The 19383-nt window shown below is 44.4% G+C and overlaps 1 protein-coding gene across 1 annotated transcript; it reads left to right on the top strand.

Annotated features, from left to right (window-relative positions):
• Positions 1 to 13199: 13199 nt before the first annotated feature.
• On the top strand, positions 13200 to 15659 carry LOC145401252 (uncharacterized). The gene is made up of 2 exons (XM_080273604.1): positions 13200 to 13650; positions 15244 to 15659. The coding sequence occupies exons 1-2, from the start codon at positions 13200 to 13202 to the stop codon at positions 15657 to 15659; spliced, it is 867 nt and encodes a 288-aa protein (XP_080129730.1).
• Positions 15660 to 19383: the final 3724 nt, after the last annotated feature.

Genomic DNA, 19383 nt, shown 5'->3' with positions numbered 1-19383 from the left:
CACACACACACACACAGACACAGACACACACACACACACACACACACACACACACACACACACACACACACACACACACACACACACACACACACCTCCGGCCCCCCGCCTTTAATCCGTCCTCTTGTAAATCACACCCACCAATCAAATTACCGCATCCATAACACCCCCGTGGATAATACGAAGGGGGGGAGGAAGGCAGAAGGGAAGGAAGGAAAGGAGGGATGAAGGAAAGACAGAAACGAAGATGGTAGGGAGAATAATAGGAAGACAAGGAAGAGAGATGAAGAAAAAAGGAAGGGTGGAGGGGGGAAAAGAAAGGAGGGAGAGAGGGAGGAAAGGGAGAAACGAAGATGGAAGAGAGGATAAGAGGAAGAAAGGGAAGAGAGATGGAGAAAGAGGGATAAATGGAGGGAAGAGGAATTAAAAGAAAGGTCGGAGGAAACAAGATGAAGAGAAAGAGGGAGAGAGGAAAGCCTGGTCGATGAAAGGAGGTAGGGAAAAAAACCAAAAACAAGAATGGAAGAAGAATGAGGCGTAAAAATGGAAATGCGAGAAACAAAACGGAGGAGAAAAAGATGGAGAAGCACGAGAGAAGAAGGATGATGATGAAGAGGTAAAGAAAAGACGGGAGAGAAAAAAGAAGGAACAAAGATAAAGAAAGGGATGAACAGGGGAATGAGAACAAGAAGGAAGAAGGAAGGGGAAGATATATGGAAGGCGATGAAGGGGACACAGCATGAAGGAGGGGACGAAAGATGGAGACAGCGAAGGAAGGAGAGACAGACGAAAGATGGATTGAGAAACTGAAAGAAGGCAACAAACAAAAAGGGGAAAGAGGAGAAAGAGGAAGAGGGGAAAGGGATAGAAGGGAGAAAAGAAAAACACCGCGATGGAAAGGCAGAAACAAATGATAAAAATATGAAATAACGGGAAGAATGGAGAGACGAGGGAAGAGGGGATGGAAGAACAGTGGAGGGGAGGGACCGACTGACCGCTGGAAGAAGGAAGGATAGGGAGAATGAAGGAGTAAATAGTAACGATCCGAAAGAGTGATGGAGCGTAAAAGAAAGGAGCTTACAAAAAAAAAAAAAGAATGAAGGAGTAAAGGTTAAAAAATAAAGACTGACTAAGGGACAGAGTGTGGAATGACGGGAAAAAAATGAAGGTGAGAATTATTATTAGAATATATGCAATGAAGGAATTATTTCAAAGGGAAGAAATAATGAAGCATAAAAGTGATGGAATGCTAATGGAGAAAATAAAAAAAAGTTAAAAAGAGGAAATAAAGAGTTAAATTAATTATAAAAAGTGATGACTGAAATCTAATAAAGTATTTCAAAAGCAGGAAGGAAAATCAAGGAGAAAGAGGCAAATGCAAAACGGAAGGGTAAGGAAGAGAGAGAGAGAGAGAGAGAGAGAACGAAACTAAATAATCTAGAAGGAACGAGATTGACGAAAATAAAGAGAAAGTTTACGAAGAAAATGGGATTAAAAGAATTACTATAATTATTTACAGAGCTTTATTCTCTTTTTTTCCCACCGTATATTTTATTCTTGTTTCTCTCATTTCTTTTTCATATTTATCATTTCATCCAACATTTTATTTATTGCGGTTTTCACTGTGATTATCTTGTTCATTAGTTTCTTCTCAGTTTCTCCTCCTTCATTCTCACTTTCAAAAAATTATTATCATTTCTTTTTTCTCTTTACTATGTGTATTCACTATTTTCTCACTTTATCTGTTTCTTTTTTTTTATCACTCATTCTTCTCGCTTTCGTCCTATTTTATCTTTTAAAATAGCTTCTCTCTACTATGCATCTCTCCTCAGCGATCAACCTTTCCTTTTCCTAACTTTCATCCACTATCAGGCATATTCAACCATACTACTTCTCTGATACCCTTTCTCCCCTTTCGTTGTATTAATTTATCATCTCCTCTTCTTTCTCCATAGTATTCTTTTGTCCTTAACTATCCCTTTTCCTTCTCTTACCTTTTCATACTCCCGTTCCATGCCTCCAACCCTTATCAGATAACGTCCATCTACTCCCTCCATCAATCTCACATCATTTACTTCATCCTCTTTTTATTTATCCATTTAGCACCTTTTACGCATATTTCTTCGGTTCTCTCTCCCGCTCCTACCTTTTCTTCCTCTTTCCAGTTTCCATTCCTTACTGACCATCTCCCCTTCTATCCCCATCTATATCCTTGTACACTTATTCCTTCCCCTCTAACTTTTGAGTATCGTCTTCTCTCTTATTATTATTTTTCTATCTTCCACTACTTGTATATCTTTTCTTTTTTTCTATCTTTTCACGTTCCTACTCCTAGCTTCCATCCCTTATCAGACATCTCTCGTCCTATCCCTCCCTCCATCCCTGTTCCCCATCTCCATCCTTGCTCTGAGGAAGATATAAGGGCCATCTAAATCACCAGCGTCTTCTATCCCTTATCTATCCTCCTCATTATCCCTTCATTCTTTCCCTTTAATAATCCTTCCCTTCCCCTTCCTTCCTTCCCCCCAACATCAGTCACTTCCTCCAACTCATAATTTTCTTAATACCTCCTAAATCTCCCCCTATCCTAATCCCTCGCCATTGTCCGTCCTCTTTCATCCCATTAATCTTCCCCATCCCTCCCTCACCGTCCCTTGATTCCTCCTAATCGAAATATACTGTATCCACTAGCACTGATTTACACTTAGTCTTTACATGTATCCCATTTCACAGTCCACTAGCCATTCCTTTTTTACGTTTTTTTTTTTTTTCGTTTTTGTGTGTATACTTGTGTCTAATATAAAAGCACACTAGATCCATTAAGTGCTATTTACACCTACAGTCTCCCCATCTCTCTCTCTCTCTCTCTCTCTCTCTCTCTCTCCCTCTCCTGTTAGTCAAGTATCTCTCCCGTTTTTTATGTTTCAGCATTTTTCTTACCTATTCATAAGTCAAATTTTCTTCCTTTCTGACTTATCCAAATCCTACCTCATATTTCTACATCTAACTTCTTCGCTTCGAAGGTTTTCACCTCAAATGGTCTTCTCAACCATCCCCTTTCATAGTCCAGTACCTTTCCCATTTATATTTCCATACTTTTCATTGCCAAACATTTTTCCCTTCCAGTACGATATGTCCAAATCTTACTCCTCTTCCCCCATCCAAACCCTTCATTCCGAGGGCTTCTACTTTGGCCGAGTACAATCGTCCGGCAATAAGAATTATAAAATAAGAAAAAGACATCATGGTGCTGAAGAAGTAACTGAAGACTGCCTTTAACCATATGCAAAAGACTTTTCTCTTAAGACGAATAATTTATCCGGCGGTAACAAGAACACAGTATTAGAACGCTACGGTACTGAAGGGATAAACAATTTAGTTCACTTCGTATCTGTTTCCTTCTAAGCTACAGTACTTTCGTCTCACTTCTTACTCTCTAACTCATCCTGCCTTCCATTTCCATGCCTATTCTCATCCACCTCACTATCATCTTCTTCCTTTCCACCCTCACCTACATTCCCGCTACATTCTGACCGACATATCCACTACCTTCATTTCCCTTCCATTTCATTTACACACCTACCACTTTCATTCCCATCCTTTTCACACCTCTCTCTAACAATCCATCCACTATATTCGTTATTGTTCCAACTCCGACGGCATTCCACTTTCATATAACATGCCTGTCATTCCCATCCAGTCACCTGCCCTACACAATAATTTCTATCTAACTATCTGCCTACCATCCACAAATGCCATCCTCCACAATCATCCACCCATCTAACACCATCCCTCTTATTCCTCAACTTATCTCTCTCTCATAATACCTTTCCATCAGTACACTAAATAACATCTACTGTATGTCTACCCACAATCATCCACTCTTCAATTGCCATTTCCCTTACCTAGCTATCCACTGCCATTAATCTTATCCACCTACTCACTCCTATTTACCCATTTACTTACCACTCTTCGTATTATTTATCCACTCACCCATCTCTGTCCCACTCACACAACTATGACTAACTATCCTGTACCTATTTGCACTGCTATCCTTCTTAACCATTCACCTGTCAAGCACACTTACCACTCTCTTCATTCGCCCATTCTTCACTATCCTTCTTGTCTACTTACTTATCTACCAACCTTCTTATCTAGCACACTCGTCCCTCTCCCAAGTCACTCACTCAAAACTGTTCCTAAATATACAGTACACTTCCCACTGCTTCCTCTCCTCAGTCTATTCTCTCTCACGTACCTAACATAACCCTTCCAATCTACTGACTTAACTATCTCCATCTATCCATCTATTCACTCCCGCACCATTTCTCTCATCAGCGTACGGTACCTGCTGTTGCTCCTCTTATCCACCCAACTATTCAAGCATATATCCCTCTTATTAACCTACTACTTTTCACTGCCTGAGCATCTACACTTTATCAATCCACCTACCTATTCTGCCACACACTTCCACCTATAGTAACCATCGAATCGCTCACATCCACCCTCCTCTCACTATTCCTGGCTAATCTCCCCTCATCAGCTTTTCTTCCCATCCATGCACCCTCCTAACTACCCACCCGTTTTCCACTACCCCTTTCTCACACATACCCCTGCCTGTTCCTCGTATCTATCCATCTACCTACTCATTCACTTACTTTCCACTGTTCCTGACTCATCCATCACCTATAATATCCATCTTCTCCACCCATTTACCTATCTGCCTATAATTCCCACCATCCCTTGCCTACCTTCTACTATTCCATACCTCCTACCCATCTACCTACCCATTTTAACCACCCACCCACTTACCTATCTACTAGTAACTACCCACCTCCCACTGACCCTTACCCTCTACCATTCCATCCCTCCTATATGCACATACCTACCAACTTTCCAATGTCCTTATCCCACCCTCATATTATCCCTCTTGCCTACCCACCTACCTAACGACTTCTCACTATTCCTTGCTCACCCACCTTTTCTTCTATCCCTCCTCCTTACCCACCCACCTAGCTTTCCTCCCCACACACATCCACCCATCTAACAACCATCATATCTTCCCCCATACACACCCACCCACCTCACACTGCTCCTTACCCAACCCCCACCTACTGTATACCTCTCACACATCTACCTACCTATCCACACACCTACCTCTGCCCCTGACTCATTCCTCTTCCTCACCTACCTACTTCCCTATCTCGCTAACCCCCCAACACACACAATCCCTCACCCTCCCACCTATCCTCCTACCCACCTCCCATCACCCTGACCCTCCCCCCACCTATCCCTGTCTCACCCACCCACCTTACCAAACCTCCATTTAAGCCCCGGCCACAGCGCCCAACATTTACATCACAAAGAGCTCAGCGGGGCGAGTTTGGCATAATATAATCTAATTGCAGTCGCCACCACCCCGCCTCCACTCCACTCGCCACACCTGAATGACAATTAAAGAGGAGTATTTTACCTGGACGCGACAATACTGGCGGAGATAGCGCGAAAGGTGGTGGGGTGGGGAGAGGGGAGGGAGTTTGGAAGGAGGGATGGGGCGATATAAACAGGGGATGGAAGGGCTGGGTAGGGCAGTAAGGGAGGAAAGGATTCTGATAGCTTGTGTATATTGTGTCTAGGGGGGTTATGGATGGGGAGGAGGGAAAGGGAAGGGAAGAAGGAAGGGGAAGGGAGGTGGGAGAGGAGTTTGGAAGGAGGAACGGGGGATATAAACAGGGGATGGAAGGGGGTGGATAAGAGATGGGATGGGTAGGGTAATAAGGGAGTGATTCTGAGAGTTTTGTATACATTGTGTCAAGGAGGGTTAAGGATGGGAAGGAAGGAAGGGGACTGGGAGGGGAGAAAAGAAGAGTGATGTGGATGAATGGATAAGGGATATAAAGGGGGGATGGGAGGAGGTCAGGAAGTAAAGTAAGGGGGTAGACCGATGGCTTTGTGTATATCTGTGTATACCGTAACTCGGAAGTTAACCATGGGGAAGAAGGAAGGGGAAGGGGAGAGACATATGGATGGATGGGGAATATACAGAGGGGATGGGAGAAGGTAAGGTAATAAGAGGTCTAGAGGGGGCAGGGATGGGGAGGAAGAAGGGGAAGGGGAGAGGATGAGGGGACAGGGGAGTGAAAGGAGTAATGAGAGACGTAAAGAGTGCAAGAGAAGGGACCTAAGGAGAGGGAATTCTGAAGGTTTTGTGTATATTGTTTTTACAAAGGATAAGGATATGGAGTAAAGAAAGGGAAGAGGGAAAAAGGATGTTGGGAAGTGTCTGTGTACGTGAGAGAAGAGGAATGGGGGATATAAAGGATGGAAGGGGTACGGTACGAGGAGGGTGGGATTCTGATGGCTCTATGTACATTGTGTTTAGTAGGGATAGGGATGGTAAAGAATGAAGGAGGAACGAAGAAAACGGGAAGGGGAGGAGAAGGAGAGGGGTATGGAAGGAGGGATGGAGGCTATAATAGGGGAATGGGAGGGGGAGAAGGGGGCATCTGATGGCTCTGTGTACGAGAATGGGAAGAGGAAGGAGAGGGGGAGGAGAGGGGAGTGTGGAACGAGCCACACGTATTATAGCTAAAAAGGGGGATAAGAGAGGCTGGGGAAGGAGGACTGGGCTATTCTAATGGCACTGTGTATGTTGTGTCTAGGAAACTAAGAAAGAGAGATGGGGGGGGGAATGGGGGAGAGGGGAAAATGGACGAGGATGTAAAACGGTGGAGCAGCGACAGCAAGGGAAGAGGAGGGAAGGCTTTTTAAAGACTTGTTATATACTGTACGTTGTGCTGAAGAAGGATAAGAGCGGGGACGAAGGGTGGATGGAGGTGGTTGTAAGAATAGGATGTAAAGAGACTGTGATGAGGGTGGGGATGGAGAGGAGAGGAGGTGATTCAGATGGCAGTGTATATTGTCTTTGTGGGGTTAAGGATGGGGAGGAAGGGAGACAATGAGAATGTAAATAGGGACGGGTGGGGGACGGAGTGACAGTGACGGCCTTGTGCGTGGTGTGTATAGGGGCAGTATTTTCATGTGCACAGGAGTCTTACACTTCCTCCTTAGTTACTTATTTCGCGTGCTATATCTCAGTATTCTCTCTTGTTTTATTCATATCCCTGTAATATGCTTAAAATTACACAACAGTGAGCATAAATATACAGTAATACCATATAACTGAGAGTGCCTTATATAGAAATAAATTGAGGAGCAAGGAGCGATAAGAAGACTCTAAAGTACACAAAAATACGTCTTAACATGGAGGGAAGATTTAGAAGACAAGGACTGATGAGGAATAAAAAATACATATATAAAAGTGAAAGTTATGGAGATAGGGATAAACACTTAAGAGATGTTCAAAGCTGCAACTAATAAAAGCAGCTGGATAGAAAGAGGATATGCAAAGACTGAGGAGGGTACGGCGAATAAGGGAAAGAGTCTTTGTTTATTGGGAATCTGAGTGTAGGGAGGGGGGAAGATGCAAAGACAGGGGGTTGAGTAGAGAGGATGAGGATGCATGGTGGTGAATTTGGAGACGATATGACGGTAAACGGGTGAAAAGTTAAGATGTAAGCTAATGTACTTCTGACGAAAGGATAGGAAGGATGGAAGTATTGGATATGTGGGCGGTAGGTTGACCGCAGGATTACAGATACAATTATAAACCGGGGAGGCAAACAAATTAACTGAGAAATAAACACATTTTGATATGGAAATACTGGATGAATATGAAAGATGAAAAGCAATGATGGGAAGGGAGAGTGAGGCGTTGCGAAAAGAGGGAGAATAAACTGGATAAGGGAAGAGAAACTTCTGATTGTTGTAACGGGTATGGGTAAGGAATCAGTACTTGGGAAGCGTGGAAAGAAAGGACAGTTCAAATTTATGGAAAGAAATGTGTGAAAATGCTGGCTTACATCAGTGGTGAAGTGGAAGAGATGAAAGCTAATGAAAGAAAGTGGGGACAACTGCATGGAGAAAAAAGGCCAGACCAAGAACCAGGAGGAAGGATAAGGTATATGAGAGGCAACGTGTCGTGGGAGGAGAGTCACTGCTGTTTAGGGACAAGAATGTTAGAAGCTATTTTATATCGGAGTCACACCCAAGTAGGATGCGTAAAAGCCAAGATAGATGCACAGACTGAGGGTAATGTGGTAAAGAATATGTAAGGGTGTTAACAAGTGGGTGAAGGAAGGGAAGGTAGAAGAGGAGAGGATGAACGGTAGAGGTATGCATTAGAGAAGCAAAGGGAGAACTAGAGGCATGTAAGCATATATTCTTTTTGACTTTGGAAGCTCTCTATCACCTTTCCCTTAGATGTTCGCAATATGAGTAAAACACATGTAAGAGAGGCAAGAGAGAGAGAGAGAGAGAGAGAGGAATGCAAAGAGAACTGGACTACAAGGATAGTAAACAGAATGAGGTATGTGTAGACATATGTAACACACACACACACACACACACACACACACACACACACACACACACACACAGAAGGCAATGCAAAGAGAACTGGACCACGAGGAAGGTAAACAGAATGTAGTATGTGAAGACATATTTAAAACACACACACACACACACACACACACACACACACACAGGAGAGAGAGAGAGAGAGAGAGAGAGAGAGAGAGCAGTGAACTAAATACGAAATGTCAGGATATACGAAATTGGAATGCACAGAAATTGGGGGAGAGACGCACAGGCAGAAAGGAAGAAATAGGAAGGGTGGTAGGGAGGGAGAGAGATTTAGGTGAGGCGGACGATGAACGAAGGCAGGTTGGTGGATAGGAAGACAGGTTTGTGGGCATATTAGGTGTATTATGTGACACTGAGATGGGTAAGAAGTGGAAACCTAGGAGACAATATGGCTATGTGTGGGCGGACGGGAGAAGGATGGCTGGGTAGGGCACGGGGTACAGGGATGGGGGGAGAGAGAGAGAAAGAGAAAGAGAAATAGAGAGAGAGAGAGAGAGAGAGAGAGAAGGGGGGGGGGAATGTGTGAACAAGGAACGGTACGGACGGAGGTGAGAAAGGCTGACAGGGTATGTATGGATTGGGCAGGGATGAAATAACACAACGGCTATGAGAATATAAGGCTAGAGTAAGGGCGAGAGTGGGTTGGAAGGGTAGCTATAGGGCAGAGATGAGAGGGTCCGACAAGGTATTCGTGGACAGAGAGAGGTACAGAGCTGAGAGGGATTGACAAGGTATGTGTGGGTAGGGGAAGTAATAAATAATTAAAGAGTTAGGAGAGACAATGGCTATGCGTGAAAAGGTTGGAGAGGGTTAGCAGGTTAGGCTACTGGCTGCAGGAATGAGAGAGACTGGCAGGGTCTGTGTAGATGAAGTAGGGGGTATTGGAAACACCTATTTCTTAGCTGCATATTTCAGATATTAATCATTAATATTCTCTTCCACGAATAACACAAAGAGAATATTAACATTATTACAAAGAGCTCCCGTAAACTGAATAAAATCGTCTTGCAATAGCACGAATGAAAAACGCATCCTACTGAAAAGGTTAAAGGATATTACTTCTAATCCTTTCAGTATGATAGGTCTCCTTTACGAGGAATATAACCGCTTGGCGGCAGTAAGAATAAAAATATGTAAAAAAAAATAAAAATCATCGCACACTACTGGACTGGCAAGATGCTTTTTAACTCACAAGATACAGCCCATGCAGAGAAAGAGCATGAAGGCACTGAAAAATATGAAAGTAGACGGACAGAGTTTGAAATTAGGACAGACTGTTGCAGAGTGGATCTCGGAAGGATAAGTCTATCACATAAGAGACAGGAAGGGGAAAAAAAAAAAAAAAAAGAATTGGAGGGAGAGAACTGAAAAAAAAAAAAAAAAAAGCGTGCAAAGGACTGGAAAGTGTGACAGCGGAGCACGACGGGATAAAGATACACCCTCCTGTAAGAGAATGAAGGGGGATAAGAAAGTGATGAAAAGGAAGAATTGAAGGACAATGCAAGACAGTGACAAAACAGGGTATAGCAGAGCAGAAGGTCGTAGTATAAAATCAGTCCTTGGTGAAAGGAAAAGAATGAAAAGGAGAAAAAGGGAAGGTAACAGTACGGGGCAGGCCAAATCAATAACAAACAAGAGAAAAGGAAGAAAAGATAGGAAAGTAATTAAAAAAAAAAAAAAGCAGGTAAAACAGAAATGACAGAGTGGAACGCAGAACACGGCAAGGAGGAGGACAAGGAAAACCAAAAAAGGGATAGAGTGTGAGGGATTGAGGGATGAGGTGCAGGGATGGTCAGATTCAGGTCTATGTTAATTAGGTTTACTCCTTACCTGACTACTCAAACATACCCAGCTAATTTTCTTTTTTCCATCCCAACACCCTACCCTTGTTTCAGCCTTCTATCCTCCTCTGTCTGTCTGTCTGTCTGTCTCTCTCTCTCTCTCTCTCTCTCTCTCTGTTTCCCATCCTACCCAAGTATAATCTGTCGCTGTTAATATCACATACCCATCTACTTAGCTCACTGACCTGCCTATTTTTTTTTTTTTAATGGCTACAGAGGTTGAACTCTAATAGAGGGGCGAAGGATGGGATATAAGGAAACGGGTCCATGAGTGGTGGGATCTGAGAAAGGTGAAAAATCAGAGCTTACATGAAGTAAAAAGGCTGGAGATCTAAGTGGTAAGCTGTTATGATGTAGGGCCTAGAGTAAATTGGTAAGGAAAATAAAAACTGCATAAAAACATTAGCTAGATGTGGGAAAATCAGCGCTGTAAATTGGGCTTCACTTAAATCTAAACTAGTGAACCACCTCGAGTCCGAAAAACGATAGTGAGCGACAGACGGATCGAGTCGCCCCTAGAGTCGCACTCGCAGAGGAATGTGGTGATGATCACTGGACTGGACTGGAGAATGTTAGTTAGGAGGTGAAAGATGTGCAGACTGAGGTGCAAGTTATGGCTGGGGTGTGTTGATGAAGAGACGTGAGAGCTGGAACATGAAGTGGCTGGATGTCTTGCGATGACGGCTGGAAGGTATAAGTACTCATGGGATGTTAGGAGGAAGGCAGGGTTCCACAGACCGCGGTGTGAACCAGGACCAAATTTTTTTTTTCTTTTTAGAGTTTGAATGTCTGGAACAGTGTAAAACGTGAGGATTATGGTATACGAGTTTGTGTGGGGCAGTTATAGTGAAGTAGTGACATTAGAAATACCTTCTACTGCATATCCCTTTCTGGACATAATAGCTCTACTTCACCGATGTTGCCAAAGCGATCTGAGCAGCTGAAGCACGTTTCATCGTTAACTATCTAGCCTATACGGTAGTCATGAAGGCGAAAGACTTGAATGAGAAAGTGAACAGAGATGTGGCCCATTATTGTAGGGCATTCATGTGATGAAGAGTTGTTCATAATGTTTTCCTTTTCCCTGGTTTTGCAGCCTACCTATCCCCTTTATGACACAGGAATTAGAGTTGGCATGACAATGGTAATATCAGTGACGAAGATGAAGATGATTACTGAGGATAAGTATAGTGATAAGGGTTGGAGTGTGAAAATTGGAGCGTGAGAACTGCGAGATGTGAGGTGCTATGTAAGTCTGAAATAGGAAGGCAGAAAAGGCAAGGGTAAAGAATACAAACTGACAGCAAAGTTCAATGGTTAGAACGATGAAGTCTGAAGATTTGACGTTGACAGATGAAGAACAAGGAGATGGAGCTTGAGTTTAAGTGCCAGAAAAATAAATGGAGTAGGAGTATGAGGTGTGAAGGCTGGAGAAAAAAAGGATGGAACTCGAGTCTTAGGTGCTGGAAAATTGAGGATGAGGAATGGTTGTGTGTGAAGAGAAGCGGCTGAAGATATGAGAAATGAGAGCAAAGAAAAGGGGTTTAGAGGTGGATTGTTGATAACCCTTACACCATGAACGCTCTCCCTTAACCTGAATAAAAAGACTGTCTCGCTACATAATGAGTAGAGTACTAAAGACGTCTAGTATGAGAGGTCTCCTCTATGCTGAATAAAACCGTCTCGATGTTGCAAGAATGAATGTCATCCTTCTGTACAGGAGGTTGTTGTCGCCCAAAGTTCACTGGGCGTGAATCAGGTGGAGTGCAGGCTGAAGCTGCTCTTACCCTGCATTCTATCTTCCTCCTCCTGGAGGATGAAGGAGTTGAGGGACGTTTGTATAATCGGGGAAGGGAGCTGCCCAATTACATAGGTGCCAGCACGTGAAGGGGTCCCTCTGCAGCACCTCTCCTTGTTAATACAAGAGTAATATTTAGTGACGAAAAGAGGAATTGAAGAATGAGGTTGATGAGTGTGGGGTGAAGGGACACAGAGTGAAGTGAGGGATGGAGGGTGGAGGGACAGAGTGGCCGAGGAATTAGGATTTAAAGGGTTACGAACAGAGGGGTAGAAGAACGGAGACTGAGAATCGTGTAGTGCAGGGACCGAACAACTAAGAAGTGGAGGAGCTGAGGAATAGAAGAGTTGAAGAATAGGGGGATGGGGAGTAAAGGTGTGGAGGTTGAGGATAGCCGGGATGAGCTCTGATATTGAGGCGAGAGGGAGTGAGAGCCTCGCGGGGGGGAGGGAGGGGAGTAAGTAAGACCTGCATAGTGAGGGATGAAGGGCTCAAGGGCTGGAGGGCTGAGGGCTGTAGTAAGGGCTGGGGGCCGTCAATTACCCCGGGCTGGTGACGATCATTTCCATTTCATTACCGTCAGTGGTGGGCGTGACCTGTCGAGCAGAAGCGACGCGGGATGAGCCAGACGTATAAAGGGGAATTGGGATGAAATAAGGGGCTTTCTGCGCCTCCTGTCCCCCACACAAGCACCCAGCAGTAAATCTTCCTATAAAGCTAATGGTCCATGCCGAGTGATCACAGAGCCGCCACGCCATTGGTCACACCGCTATTACGAGCCCCGCCCTCCCACCCCACGCGCGCACGCCATTGGTTGAGTGGGTGTGGTGGGCGGGGCGAGGGTGGTGGGGCGGGGCCGGGTGGAGAGTCTGGATGAAGTTACCACTTAATACTGCCAGGTGGACAGTTAGCGGTGAGAGGTGTGGCACCCGGCGGGCAATGAGGCTCCACACATCTGCTACATGACCACCCCAGTATGTAAACACCTGCCGCCGCCACCCACTGCCACTGCTGCCTGAGTGTGCCGCCCAAAACCCCGCCATGACCCGCCCACGCCCCGGACACGCACATTGACCATGGCAGGCGCCGCCGCTCCAGACCCGGTCAGGCCAAGTCTCAACTCAGCCTTCAGCGCCGTCGTCAGGAGAAGCTTTTCCTCCTTCTCCGTGGACTCATTGCTGGCTCCGGACCTACATCCCGTACGGTCCCGCGACGCCCCTGCCACCGTCCCCTCCCCTCACCCGGATCCGGACAGTGACCGTGACGAGGGGGACGACGCGCCCCCGGACCACGAGGCCAGCGAGGTCCACGTGGACTCTGACGATGACCCAAGCGAGGACGCGGGAGGAGAGGGTGAGGTGGGTCGGGGTCTCCCGGGGCTCATTACGGTCCCCCTCCCCAGCCCCCCACGGGAACGACCCCTCCCCCCAGGCGGCCCCCCTCCCCTCCTGCCCCCCAGCCTGCAGCCCGGACTGTGGCCTCCCCTCCACCTCCTGCACCACCACCTGGCACTCAGGGCAATCACCAGTACGTCTCTCTCTCTCTCTCTCTCTCTCTCTCTCTCTCTCTCTCTTTATTTATCCTCACGTTCATCCTCCTTCATCATTCAGTCAATCTAACTCCATCCCTTTTCTCTTTCCTTCTCAAATTATGCCGTTTTCTCTGAACCACTCTTACCTCTCCACTCCACTCCATGTGGTGTCCATTTGTCTTCCACCTACCTGTCATTATTTTCCCACCCTCTCCTGTCATACGTACAAGTGCATTTGAGTATCATGCAATGAGGAGGTCTCACGTCTTGTGGTACTATAATTCCATCATATTTTCTCACAGACAAAAATTTTGAGCTTTTATATATACATTTGTCAGTCCGTAATTCATGACTACGAACCCATAGAATTACTGATTTAAATTGCGACCTATCACAAGAAAGGCATGAGACAGTGATGTGTGGCCTTCAACCAGTGTGTAATTGCTTGAGAATATGAGTACAAGAGTATCCTGTGTTAGCTCTGTATAATTCTGGATGTGTGTGTGTGTGTGTGTGTGTGTGTGTGTGTGTGTGTGTGTGTGTGTGTGTGTGTGTGTGAAAGAGAAGGATTATGTGAAAAGAACATCATATTCCTAAAATAGAGATCGCTAACGAGTATGCAGGTTGCCAGTTCCTGCCAATCATTTGTAAAATCTGTGCTAAGCGTAATGCCTGTTGATGTCTCTGTCCTGCTGCTGAATGTGCTCTGTAATGTGGCATGCAGGCTAACTTTCTATCATGCTGGCAGGTCTTCAGTAAGTAACTACCATTATACTCTTTTCACTTTAACTTGGCTTTACATTGCCATCCCTCCATCTTGAATGCTGAGATGTACCAACAGATTAACACTAGAATATGATGCTAGTCACGAAGACGTGCAACAGAAAGATGTTAAACAGTAGGATTACCTCTGTCACTGAGCTACGCGGAATAAGCTGCAAATGAGCGAAAATCTGGGAGCAACCCTTCCCCTCAGGTGAACGAACTATAATACTTGCATGCTTGGCCAAACTGTCGCGCTGTTTCAAAAATACAGATCTAAGAGTGCAGGTACACGAGTGAATGTGAAGTGGAGACCAACAGGTCTGTTGCTGTTTGTTTTCCTATGTAGGTAGAATGATGGTGAGGTGAACGCTAGAGTGAATATGAGGTGGAATTTGAAGATGAAGTGAGGAGTGAAAATGATGTCAAAATAGGCGAAATACAGAGTGAAGGCAAAATAATGAATGACGGTGAGGTGGAGAGTAAAGGTAAAGAGAGGAGTGAAGATGAAGTGTGAAGAACTGCAGTGTAGAAGGAGGGTGAATTAAAGAATGAAAGTATGGAGTGAAAGGAGCACGTAAAAAAGATCTGCAGAGAAGACTGAAGGTAGTGTGAAGTGTGAGGGTGAGAAGTTAAAGTGTGATACAGGATGAAAGTGAGATGATGGCAAGGTGAGGAAGAGTGTAAAGGGAAGAGTGAAAGCAAGGTGAAAGATGAAACGGGGTAAATGTAAAGCGAAGAATGAGAGAGAGTGAAATGTGATAAAGAATGTATTGTGTGAAGAGCTAAGACGGGGGTAATCTAACAGTTCTAACTCGCCCCCACAGAGACCCCTGAACCCCCTCGTTTCACGGGCCCCATGAAAGTGAACCTACGGAAGCACAAACCCAACAGGAAGCCCCGCACGCCCTTCACCACCCAGCAGCTGATGTCCCTGGAAAAGAAGTTCCGTGAGAAGCAGTACCTCAGTATAGCGGAAAGGGCCGAGTTTTCCGCGTCCCTCAACCTGACCGAGACGCAGGTGAAAATTTGGTTCCAGAACAGACGCGCCAAGGAGAAAAGGTTAAAAGAGGCGGAGATGGAGAGGTTACGCTTCTCCACCCGCCCCCTCCTGCACCACAACCCCCTCCTGCCCCCTGCCTCCCTCATCCCACACTTCCTGCTCTCCCACTCCTTCCCCCACCTCCACGGGGATCTCCGCCCCCCACATCCCACTTTCGCGCCCTCGTCCTCTGGTAGCTAGCGGCTAGGGATGTCTGGACCTATTCCTTCGTCCTTCCATTCCTCTTCTCTCCTATCTCATATCCTCTCACTTGAAGGAAATTGAAGCCATCCCTCTTCCCTCTTCTCTTGTCCTAACCCCTCCTCTTCTTGCTAAGTCTCCCCCTTCATCTTTTTTCTGATCCTCCCTTCTCTACATCCCCCTACCTTCCCCTTTTTTTTTTTCTTTCCTCTAATCCTCCCCTCTCTGCTTCCCTCCAGTCCTCCCGTCTCCCCTTTCCTCCAGTCCTCCCCTCTTCTAATCCCTCTATTTTTCTCTCCCTACCACACTATTTATGTCCAATATTCCCACACTTCCCTGTATTTTTTCACTCTCTCATCTTCTCGTATTCTCACCTCTTCCTTTCCCTCCGTCCCTCTTAAGTTTCTTCTCTCCCTCTCCATTAGTCAATCCCTCTCCTCTTCACTCAGTTTCCCCTTTCTCCTCCCCTTCAGTTCTCTTCTCCATCTGACTACCCTCTTTCTTCCTTCCATCCCCTCCTCTCCGTCAATTGTTGCCTAACCTCTCCCCTCTGCCCTTTCTTCAAAATTTTTCTCCCTCCACTCTCCATCACTGCTCCGTACTCCCTAACCTGTCTTATATTCTTGTCCGCTTTCTCCTTTCCCTCCCCATATTTTCCAGTTCCAGTATCTATTGTATTGTAATATAATATCCAACTTCTACATTCTCTTCTCTGTCCTCAAATCCTTCTTGCTCTACTTTCCTTCAGTCTTCGCTATCCCCAGCACCACTAGAAATCACACCCATTTCTCATTCCTTTCCCCATTTCCCCCATCTCCAGTCCTAGTAATACTGTAGTACGTTATTTAGCTTTCTACGCTGTTCTATCCTCTTTCCTTGTATCCTTCTCCATCCACTTTCCTCCAATCCTACCTAATCCCAAACCCTATTTAAAGTCAAATTCCCCTCAACCAACCCTCCCCTTTTTCCTACACTCCAGCCCCTTTCGTATTGTAATATATAGTCCAGCTTCTACACTTATCCTCTCACCTTTCCTCAGATCCCTTCTCCCTTCACTCTTCCCACATTGCCTACATGTTTTCAAGCCACACTTGACCCCATCAGTCTGAAGACGTATCTTTGGTTTAATCCTGCTATTATCAGACGATATTTTCTGCACTAGGAGAACCCTTAGTATTGGAGGGGTTACTGAAAGCAAAATCTTATCCCTCCAGTTCGATAACTTTTTCCTAAGCTAAGTAAAATCGTCTGGAAAGAGCAATGACAAATTAGATATAACGTCGCCTGACTGCTGAGGTCATATTCAAGCCATTTTCCTCCTTCCTTTCCCCACTGTCCCAACTCAAGTCCCCATCGCTTTGTAATATAGTACCCAACTTAACTACGCTGTCCCAGAACCTTCGTGTGGGATGGTGTGCTACAGTTCTTGTACCTAGATGTGTTTTTTATCAGATTTTTGTGCATTCATATTTTCGAATTGTAGACTGTGTGTTTCTCGAGCCAACCGTACATGGGTTGAGAGTCACAGGACCGTATTCTCGTGCATACAGGAGGTTCCCTAGCACCTCTCCCTTATTTACACAAGTTTCTTTTTCCGTATTATTCTTGTTGTCTTCCACCTGACGTCGCATCCAGTGAGGGTTGAGTTCGAAAAAAGACCTTCAGGCATTTTTATTCCTATCTGGCAATGACCCCCTATCCTAGCAACACACCATCCTTTCAGACATCCTCCTGCGCCTGATTCATGCCAACATGTCTGTATCAAGTAACGTAAATAACACTCAATAAAAAATGTCGTATGCAAACTAAATCACTAAGGAAGAGGTGCTGGGGAGTCTCCTAAGCCAACGAGAAAACGGCACACCACAGGACGAGAGGACAATATTTCCTTGGACATCAGTGAGCTGGTTGGTGGTAGTTTAGGGGATGGGGTAGGGGTGGCGAGTCGTAATAGGGGAAGGGATAAAATCGGTCTGTCAATGTCTGGGGTGGTATTGTCATTGATCTCTCGGTTCATTAGGTTAGGTTAGGGGGAGTATGGCTGGTGATAATGTCCAACTGGTATTGTGAAAGGGCAACTCTTAACTACGGGAGTGATGTATCGTTGAATATAACAACACAATAATACTGATGATGATAACTATGACGATAAATGACACTGTACAACAAGGAAGAAAGATTAATGTCGTACAGAAATTCAAGCTAGAGAGCGGATAAAAAAAGTAAATAATATAAATGAATGTAACGAGGCTGTAATAATGAAAATAAGCGATACAGTAATAATAGGCATATCATGGAAGAATTGTAAATATCGTCCGGAAAACCAGATCAGGTTAGGTAAATTGAATGCTACTGTGCTATAAACTTTTCTCTAAATCATGCTAAAGGGTGAATGGCCTTCCAATGTTAGGATTAGTCACATTAGTATATCTGTTTTCACACACTAATCAAGTAAAACTCTTTAAACCCAAGGAACAGCTTTTGTTAGAGGGTGATTTTCCTTCATCAAATACTGAGTAAGGTAAACGGAGGTATCTTTCTCACAGCAGAGCCCGATTATCTATATTATAAACCTTTTGGACATTAGATACGGTTGAAAGGTAATGTGACTGGTACAGTATTGTTCCACTGGTGCGGTCAGTCACCCTCGGCTGTTGTATTAAGTTTAAAGGGTATATCAGATGTTATTGTCTCCGCTAAGGAAATATTACTGACCTTTATTACTGTATTAGGTTAAATGGGTCATTCCCCTGAGAGAACTAGTCAAACTTATTCATTTTAAGAGAGGGATAAGATATAAAGGATCATAAAGTTCTTAGTTATTCCTGAGGCCTGAGTTATAAGTATAATAGCCTGTTATTTATGTCTTGAGATAATATGTTAAGTATATATAAAAAAATAACTGAAATCAGTCATGATATTTCCAAGCATCTGTATCGTCGACCCACCGATACATAATAACTCAGCACTTCATTATAAACGAGGTGTAATTACAGGGTCATTAGAATGTTATTATTATGAGTGGTAACGATCAGATCATACTGGACATTATATGCATATTACGGCAAGTCCTCATTATACGTTAACTTTTTCTTTTTTATATATATTTTAACTGTACACACATCACAGAAAATTTGTCTATTAAAGTTCCATTGCTACCTGTTACACTGATTTACAATTCCCTCACATGTTCATTAACAGTAATTAGGAAAAGGTTGTGATATTTCGGAGCACATCATAACATATTATAATCAGGTCTTACTGCACCGTGGATATAGGAGGCTGCCCAACATCCTTTACAAGATTCATTTTCCTTATCACACTTTTAATATTTTCTCGCATGTTACTCGTATTTATCACTTAAAACCAATTCAAGTTGGACGATATATTTTGCTTTAGTCATGCTCTATCCAGACGCCTTTATTCACCTTAGAAGACATTGTTCGAACTGGAGGAGCAAATATGGCCTTCCTTAACCCCTTCACCACGAGACGTCTCCCCTACCGTGAATAAAATCGTATGTGCCAGGAATAAAAAACAAAATTTGTCACCTGTTAGAACGGGTTAATACTGACAAAAAAGGCGTGTAACATAAAAAAGAAAAAAAAAATTAGTAACGAAGAGATGCTTGAAAACCACTTGAACTACGAGAATACAGCTCTTCATGTTAAAAGGATCATCGTCGTATTATTGAAAATGAGTTCGCGAGGAGTAGGCAAACCCC

The sequence above is a fragment of the Coenobita brevimanus genome, chromosome 1 (genome assembly GCF_032717465.1).
Source record: "Coenobita brevimanus isolate Jiangsu-jjx chromosome 1, ASM3271746v2, whole genome shotgun sequence".
NCBI lineage: Eukaryota > Metazoa > Arthropoda > Malacostraca > Decapoda > Coenobitidae > Coenobita > Coenobita brevimanus.
This window is presented reverse-complemented; position numbering and strand designations above follow the sequence as displayed.